Here is an 8,607-nt window from a genome sequence, read left to right on the forward strand (position 1 = left end):
AACGTGATTCAAATTCATATTCAATACTCGTTTCCCGTAGCTTTAGATGATTCTGGTAGATATTTATACGCACTATCTGCGACAAAGACAGGAAAAGTTTATATGAATTAATGAAAAAATGGAACAGCATGTTCAATATTTGAGAATTAGATCCTAAGTTGATAACATAGGAATCAGTGCATAAAGTGCTTTAATAGATTTTTTCGGCTGCCTGTGAACGCCTTGTATTTTTGAATTCCTTATAAGTCTGCTATTTGTTACCATATTCTGGTAGCATAAATGAAGTTATTCGGTTTCTTTGAAGCTTTTGATAATTGAATATTTTGTGGAACCATTAGAAAGAAGTAAAGTCACTCTCTCTAATTACATTTTGTAGATCCTCTGAAGGATATCATCAGGTTTCATTTACTGGAAAGCAATAGTATTATAATAGCCTAATAAACCGTAGGAACAGTGAAGCACATGGCCAGACACACTGCACTGTAATACGTTGGAAGCTGAAAATCTCTGCTCTGGGCACCTATGATACCAGAAATAAAGTCGAGCGAAGTAACGAGAAAAAGAAATAATAAAGCCTGTGGTCAGATGTTGCATCTAAAATCCTGTATGGAATAGAATCGGCAGATGAACCTGCAGAAAGTGAAACCAAGTGTGTACTATGCACATGGTGATAGCACTCCCAATGGGCGGAACGAAGCCTATTTCTATCTCAAAGCTGTAAGCAACGTCAAACAACAATTGCAAGGGAAGCTTCTGGCGAGGCAGTATCTCAGTCTCTGATGCTGAAATAGGACAAGTAAAAGTTAGCTTATGCGCATTGGTTGAAAATGGTTTGGTTAAGAGAAAAATATGTTATTCTTGATCAGAGCGTTACGCAATAGTTAAATTCGAACTGACTGTGGTATGCTTTAAAAGAGATTGATTAAAATTGCCATTGTTCACCGATCAAGTGATATCGCCCTCGACTGAATATTTTTCATATAATATTTTGTTAACTGCAATTTTGCACAAGTGTATGGTAGAGAAGGGCACACGCGACATATAAGCAAAAACACGTAATAGAAATACCAAGGCATGAGAGTAGCACATAAAAACTACAGCACTACTTCTTACTTAGAAATCTACATCACAAACAAAGTTAATACATCAACTTCACTTAGGTCTTTAGAATAATTAAGGATCTTTGAAAAAATATAAAATGTTTAATTATAAACGTATCATTTTGTTTATTTATATTTATATTGTTACGGAATTCAGACATATGACAATAAATCTGCCTGAAAACTATCTGATTTGCTAGGAAACGAAGTTCTTCAAATAGTAAAAGTGAAATACAGACGAATTACGGTTTATGCATCGATGTCATAAAACCAAGTAGCCTCATAGAGTTGGCGCACACTAATAGCAGTGAATACGAAAAGTCCACAATGAAATTAGGAATTGACAACTTGCTTGAAAAAAGTATGTACGGGGAATATGTCAATAAAGGCCAGAAGAAGCATTGTAAATATCAGTTCCTATAAATAGATTTTCTAAGAGTTGTAAATAGAACCTACGTCAACCTAAAAATAACAATTCAGCGTTGTAAGCTTAGCCTGAGGTTAAGATAAAAAAAAAAAATTAAGAAAATTTATACCGTACATACCTTGTTGAGCAAGGATATATCAAATTTGTGCAGATGAGAAGAAGAACTTGAGGTAGACTCACCTTCTGTTATACCGATCGATTCACAATCATTTTCCACATCATTATAGCTTGTCTGTCCCCCTGTCTTAAAATGAAACTATAAAGTTAAGTACTAGTAATATGATGGTAAAAATGTATATAAATAGAATATTTGTGGAAGGGAGGATTAGTGGAAAAGAATATTTGAGTTAAACAGTCGAAAGTATTGGCAAAAATAATTTGTGAATAATCTCACATTTAAAGAAACAGAATTGTAAATAAAAGAACTTTGAAGTGTAGTTTTCTTGAACAAAATATCCACGATCCAGTGATACGGACTGTATCTTACACAAGCGAATTTCATAACAATATAAATATAACGCTATTAACGAAAACCAGAGTAATTAGGAAATTTATAACCTCACGTCAGCGAAAGGTATACAAACATTTGTGATCCAAATTAAAGTCTTCCACATTGAGATGATCTAGGAATGTGAATATCTAAACGCTAAAATGTTAAACCTACGCTCTTGCTATATTATATTACAACAAACGCTTCGCGCTGTACGAAATTAACTACTTTGGTGCAGCAGATGATGTTTTAGCACTAATAATCACCTTATCCCAGGTCACCATAACCACAACTTAATAGTACGTAATTGCCCCAACAATGTAATATACGTTTCATAAACCAGAAACCTAGGTGGATAGGGACTCATAATAAATCTTTTCATCAAATTTCTTCTGACAATTGTTCGATTCTACCTTTAACGTAACCAGGCGCACTAGGTTTTGAATTTTATATTATCCGCTCAATTTATGTGGAATTTTCTCCTTTTTTTACGATCTAAATTGTCACGGCGATCATACGATCAGAAATAAAAAAAGTCAATATTTTCAATTTAGAAGGGATGGCCATTTTGAAAGAGATGAATAACAGAAGAAAATTTGCTTTTGACCTAAACGCATAATTTGACTGCTTTATTGTATTAGAAAAATTCGGAGTAGCTGTGGAAGGGCACGTCTAAACCCGCTGTCCAATTTTCTGCCTATGAAATAACATAGAATAGCCAGCGAATAAATTCTAAGACTAAAGTCTTGAAGCTCTAGCATATAAGGCTATCTATCGGCTTGATTGAAAACTCTAACGCTCTTGAGATTTGAACCCACGACCATTGGGTTGTTAGACGAGACTCCTTGTTTACTCGACTATCCGGGCGGATGCATGCAAATTAAAACCATCAGTTATAATCGCCTTGTCTTTATTTGACGCATTGAAACATGTGTTACGTTCGAGCTAAATGTAAACTCTTTTTCTTTTTACTTTTTGTATTTTCCAAGCGACATTTTTTTGTAAGGTGTACAAGTTGTCCGTTATTATTTTGTGTCTTTTCTTCTATTTGCATTTATACTTTTGATAGAAGAGTAGTGAAAATATTTTCGAAACAATTTTGTCTTCTTCCGAATTTAATGAAAAAAAAATTAAATATGAGGTCTAATAAGCCAAAAAAATCGAAAGCTTCACCTATAGCCGCACAAACAACACAACGCGTTTTTTTATACATGCAACCGCAGACCATATCTTATCCGATACCGGAAGATGAAAACACGTACATTGAGATAGAATTGGAACATGCAAAGTGTACCATTACACAACTGCGTGACCATTATACTCCAGAGAATAAAATTCACTTGAGAACATTTGAAGAAGAAAGGCCGACATTTAGTGTCACTATTGAGAGAGACAGCTATGACGACGTTGAGGCGTTTAGTGATGCGCCACTTAAGTTAACCCTGTACGAGCATTATATACCGGAGCTTTCTTTATCTGAAGGCACTGTAATTCATCCACCACATCGAAAGATGGAAGACAGATGGCCGTTGGCTCAAGGCTACATTGACATGATGCAATTCTTCATCAAATGGCGTTATAAGAAAAGTATAGACGTCTTTCTATATCCTATTACGCCGTCCCAACAATCCAGAACATGCAAAATGTCATGGGACATATATGCATTGACGCCAATCGTTAAAAATCTTACATGTTCCAATGCCATCTTTATTACGTTCATGTCTTTACAGAACGTAGAGGAAAGTTTATTAGACGACTGTGATGATTTAGTGGCCACAATATCTTTGCAATCTAAGGAGCCTATGGAATACTCATCAGAATATCGCAAAGTGTTTATTTGCAAGCATACAGCTTTCGCCAAAAAACTAGTTTCCGATACTACTACGGGTTGCCAATGGGAAAGTTTGAAAGATTCAATTCTACAAAATTACAATTGTGTCGGCATTAACTCTGATATAAAACTTAATTTATTTGGTACAATTTTCAAATTAATCGCTGCCGAAGACAGCGAATTTAGTTTCCCTGACCTAGAAGTAAATGTTGACTATAATCTTGTTTGCAATTCAATGCACAGATACGTTTTAACAGATAGTATGCATAAACAGTTGGAGCAGCATGTGGCTAAAGACAATCTACATCTCATAGTAGAAATTTTTAGAGAATCAAATCCAACCAATGTATTATTACAAGGTTTTATTGACTTGGCAATATTTATGTATCCAAAAGGTACGTAGATCACAATTCGAATAACATGTATGCATCCGGAGAAATATTTTTCCCCTGTTTTTAGTCAATAATTGTTCATTTGCTGTTAAAATGACACCGCCACCTAATTACCGCCGCTCTAGTTCGATTATTGAAACAATGTCGTTAGTGCGTTCAAGTCTTTCAAACGCAACCCCCGTGTTTGCCGTTATTAGAATATGTATAAAAACGCCAATAACGGAGCCATGCAGAGATTTTTTCGCCAGCGAGTTGACAGATACCATTTATAGAAATTGTTGGCAGACCAAAGGTACAAAAGAGGCCTTACGTGCTAACGATGAAAGTTACGAGAAGAGCTACAGGCAATTCGATAATACAATATGTGACTTGATTGATTACATTGTTACAAATAACTTATATAACACTAAAGACCGCAATTATTTTCAAGGACAAATTTTGAACATGGCGAATCATGTGTTACCTCTACTGGCGTGCGATTTTAATATACGATATCCAACTAAAACGAGTATAGAATTTGCGGTAAATTAATCAACCAGAAACTTTTCAAAACATTACAAAATGTCGTTTTCAGAATCTAATGACAACGGTATATGAGGAATTAGTGAAACGTGCTCACAATTTGCTCACTAAAGATAATGAAATCAAAAATATAACTTGTACCGACATCCAGCAAAATATGATATTTCGTATGAATTTGGCGAAGCTCATGTACGAAGTGGATAATTGCGATATGAGTGAATATCTTTTTGATCAGGTTTGTCATGCGAAATAAATTTCACTGATTCAACCGATAATAATCGTTTGTTAGATGCATTTAAAAGTTTAGATAAATGTAAAATAATACACGATCCAATCGAGCGAAGGATAATTGAACCTTTTTTTTCAGTTTTGGCTATCTGTAGATAGGAAGAATGAGTTATTTAGAGGTAATCAGTGAAAAAGTGGAATCGGGTTGCTTATACCAGTTTATCCGTCTTTCCAATTACGATTACGAGTTCGTAATTTTATCTGAAAGAAAAACTAAGCTTCAAATTTTCTTTGTGCCTGTTAGATAAGTTCTCAAATGAGCTAAATGTCGATCATATTATCATTTTTTTCTTTTTTGTCATATGAAAGTTTACTTTTCGTAAGAATTCGTATATGGGGCGGAGTGCAGAAGGGAGACGTACATGACGTAAGCTAGGGATTCATTTTTATGCCAAACTCCCATGCCAACTCTCATTTCCCCATATAAGGGCCTATTTTTTTATGGGAACCGCTATATAGAAGGAATTTCACATGTATATATATGTTATATTGGCGCATCCTATCCAAAAATTTCATTTTTGTCGTCTCAAAACACCAAATTGCCAGCATACCAAAATGTCTCGAAATATCTCGAAAAGTAGGTTAAATACAACAAAAAAGGACGGAGAGGCAAGTGTTAATCGATTCAGAAAATGAATTCTGAGTCGTTTGGTATAATTAAAGATGGATCCATCTCAAATCATTCTGGATGTTGCACACATCCCCTTGTTTCACGTGTGATGTAGGGTAAACTCAGAGAGTCATATTATTGTCGTAGCAAGCCTTCGGTATATGTCATCTCAAGCCACTAATTCGGACAGACGAACAGACGGATTGACATGCTTAAATCGATTGAGATAATGATCCTTGATGGATCGATATAATGAAAAGTGAGTTCATCTGAAGTGCCTCTGTGTATTACTTGCATCCGAAAAAACTTAACAAACCCTCACAACACAAGTGGTGCGGAGCATAATGAGGAAAAGTAAGGATTAATATTCGCTTTCATTACCAACGGAAAATATCGACTATTTACGTATACTCTTAAACTTGGCAAGTTTCATTTTGCATGCATCATCCCTAACTGACCTCCAGTCAAAGATCACAAAAATTCGAAAATGATGTTAAAAGTGTATTCTCAGTTTTGATGACGTTTAGAATTGTGGCCGCTTTATTTATGTCATTTGGTTTTTTTTTTTTCTTTTTACATTCTAAGTTGGAACAGGACTATGGTAACAACTCATTATTCCGATTCTATAAATTCATTTCCGACATTGAGATGGCTAAGTACGATTCTGCTAGAAAATATTTAGAATTACCTTATTTGAAAAGAGATATGGGAGGAGAATTGTTTACGTAAGTTCTTTCAATAATAATATTATTAATCCGTTTTAACATCAATTACAAAACAAAATTTCAATTATTTTCAGCCCAATTATTGAAATCTATATAAATTATAGAGAAGATTTAAATTCAGAGAAGCAGACAGCGGATGAAAATCTACTGATTGCTTTAAACGAATTCTGTGAAAACACTCAACCCAAAAGTCAAATAGGATGGATACTATTATTTTGCGTATACAAAAGGTATAAATATCGTCCAGGCATGGAGTACAGTCGCTGGAAGTACAAAAATCTTTTCAAAAATGTCAGTCTAAAGATCAAATATATGCCAAGAAGCCGTTGGATTATGTTTAACAGTTTTACACCAAACTTAACATCGCCGAAGGGACAATATTTCTGGAGAGCAATAGAGGTTCTTTTAGAATTGGGCTTATATCAGTTTGCTGCTTGGATATTTGATGAAATTGCCGACGAATGCCTAGACGTGGAAAAATACATTTTAGAAACGAGTTTTATGTTCCATTTAAGACAAGCGGATAAGAATTTTGTGGCTCGGCAATTTTCTGGTGAAAAGGTTCGGAATGGCGAAAATTCAGTAAGAGTAATATTTTGTCAACATAAAATGTTTCTACTTTTATATCCATCATCGAAAGTATTTCTCAAGAGATGTGCCACGCATAGAAAAAAGCTTCACAGAACCTATAAAGTATAGCTACTCGTGACCAATATCAAATTCGTATTGACGCAGCCATATTTCTTCCATTCATAAAAATTAAGATGGAGACTTGAAATATAACCAAAAAACTGCGGATTCCAGCAAACGCGTCAAAAAAAGCACGTGTAGCGCAATATAAACAGAGAATACATTTTCTCATAAACCGTATCAGGTCCAGCGATAAAAATTTTCATGCATGTTACAAGCGTGTTCCTAGCTAACATAATAGGATATAGTATTCTTTTCTCGTATTTTTGCAACCTTCACCGGTATACAAGTGTATACGCCGGTGTACGCGACATTCAGAAGAAGTTGAGATAGACCCACCTTAACCAAACCTCTGTCCGTTTTGTTTATATAGCTCGCAACTTTTGAGATGTTTTGATGAGGTTTGCTACAACGACAAGGTTTGTGCTCAAGGACGAATAGTTTCGGGAATGGTTCGGATCGAACTACTTTTTTGACTGCTCGCATAACACTTTTATTAATTTTAATGGTGGGTCGTGGCTCATTATAGCGCTTCTACTTGTTTTTCTAAGACAAAAATGATGAATACAGAAGATTCGGCCATATAGTCATATATACTTTTCTTATTTATTCGTATTCCTTAGAAAGCCTTTGTGCACTTAATTAATGGACACATCAAGTATTTGCTTAATCCCGAAAATGATAATAGCGTAGAAGATTATGGTTATATACTGGCATTACCGGACTTGGATGATACCTGTAAATATGAAGTAGGGATACTTCGGTACGGTTATCGAATGATTAAGTTAAAAAAGTTTAACAACGCAATAAGGGCATTCTACTTTTTCGGAAACGAACAACAACTACAAGTAGTAACGTGCGTAGGAAACGCCATAGCTTTGTATTATGTAAGTTTTGAAATGTACGCCAAATTTTAATTAACTCTTACGTTTATATATTAGACGGGTCATTTGGAGAAATCGAAAGAATGGTTCATTCAAGCAACTAATCATGGAATGTATTTCCCGGATGTGTGGGCATATCTTGCAGTAATTGATTTAAGATTGGGTGACTATATGACGGCATTGAAGTGTTGGAAATACGCAAGACTAGTACATTTTAATAGCGCAACTCACTTTCCACTTGCTAAGAATTTTCTTTCATTTATTTGTTTTAGAATCCTAACACACTAATTCATGAAGATATTTTGAAGGAATTAGAGAAACTGAGTTACGAGAAAATCGACATCTTTAAATGTATATTAGAGGATTGAGATCTCGAAATTTTCTTTTATTACATATTAAAAATACGATAGCAAGCATTTTCATAATAAATTTACAGAAATGCACAACAAAAAATTAATGTAATTTTATATGTAAAATGTTGTGATAAATATATTTTACAATTTTGTTAATTTCTTCAAAAATTCCTTAGTAAGGTTTTGATCTAAAAGTTGAGCAACAACAAATTTTCTCTCTCTCTCCCCTCTCTCTCTCTCCCCTCTCTCTCTCTCTCTCTCTCTCTCTCTCTCTCTCTCTCTCTCTCTCTCTCTC

General features: G+C 34.6%; 1 protein-coding gene across 1 annotated transcript; it reads left to right on the forward strand.

The window, feature by feature from the left end:
- Positions 1 to 1,806: 1,806 nt before the first annotated feature.
- LOC119633007 lies at positions 1,807 to 8,327 on the forward strand. The gene is made up of 9 exons (XM_038026194.1): positions 1,807 to 1,812; positions 3,169 to 4,243; positions 4,308 to 4,762; positions 4,815 to 4,997; positions 6,246 to 6,385; positions 6,460 to 6,967; positions 7,699 to 7,962; positions 8,017 to 8,166; positions 8,232 to 8,327. Exons 1-9 carry the CDS (start codon positions 1,807 to 1,809, stop codon positions 8,325 to 8,327), a joined length of 2,877 nt encoding a protein of 958 aa, XP_037882122.1.
- Positions 8,328 to 8,607: the final 280 nt, after the last annotated feature.

Source organism: Glossina fuscipes, unplaced genomic scaffold (genome assembly GCF_014805625.2).
Source record: "Glossina fuscipes isolate IAEA_lab_2018 unplaced genomic scaffold, Yale_Gfus_2 2, whole genome shotgun sequence".
Taxonomy (NCBI): domain Eukaryota; kingdom Metazoa; phylum Arthropoda; class Insecta; order Diptera; family Glossinidae; genus Glossina; species Glossina fuscipes.

Coding starts and splice junctions, on each gene's coding strand:
- LOC119633007 (XM_038026194.1), top strand. Junction 4,998..6,245: donor GTGAATATCTTTTTGATCAG/GTTTGTCATGCG, acceptor TTACATTCTAAG/TTGGAACAGGACTATGGTAA. Junction 6,968..7,698: donor TTCGGAATGGCGAAAATTCA/GTAAGAGTAATA, acceptor CGTATTCCTTAG/AAAGCCTTTGTGCACTTAAT.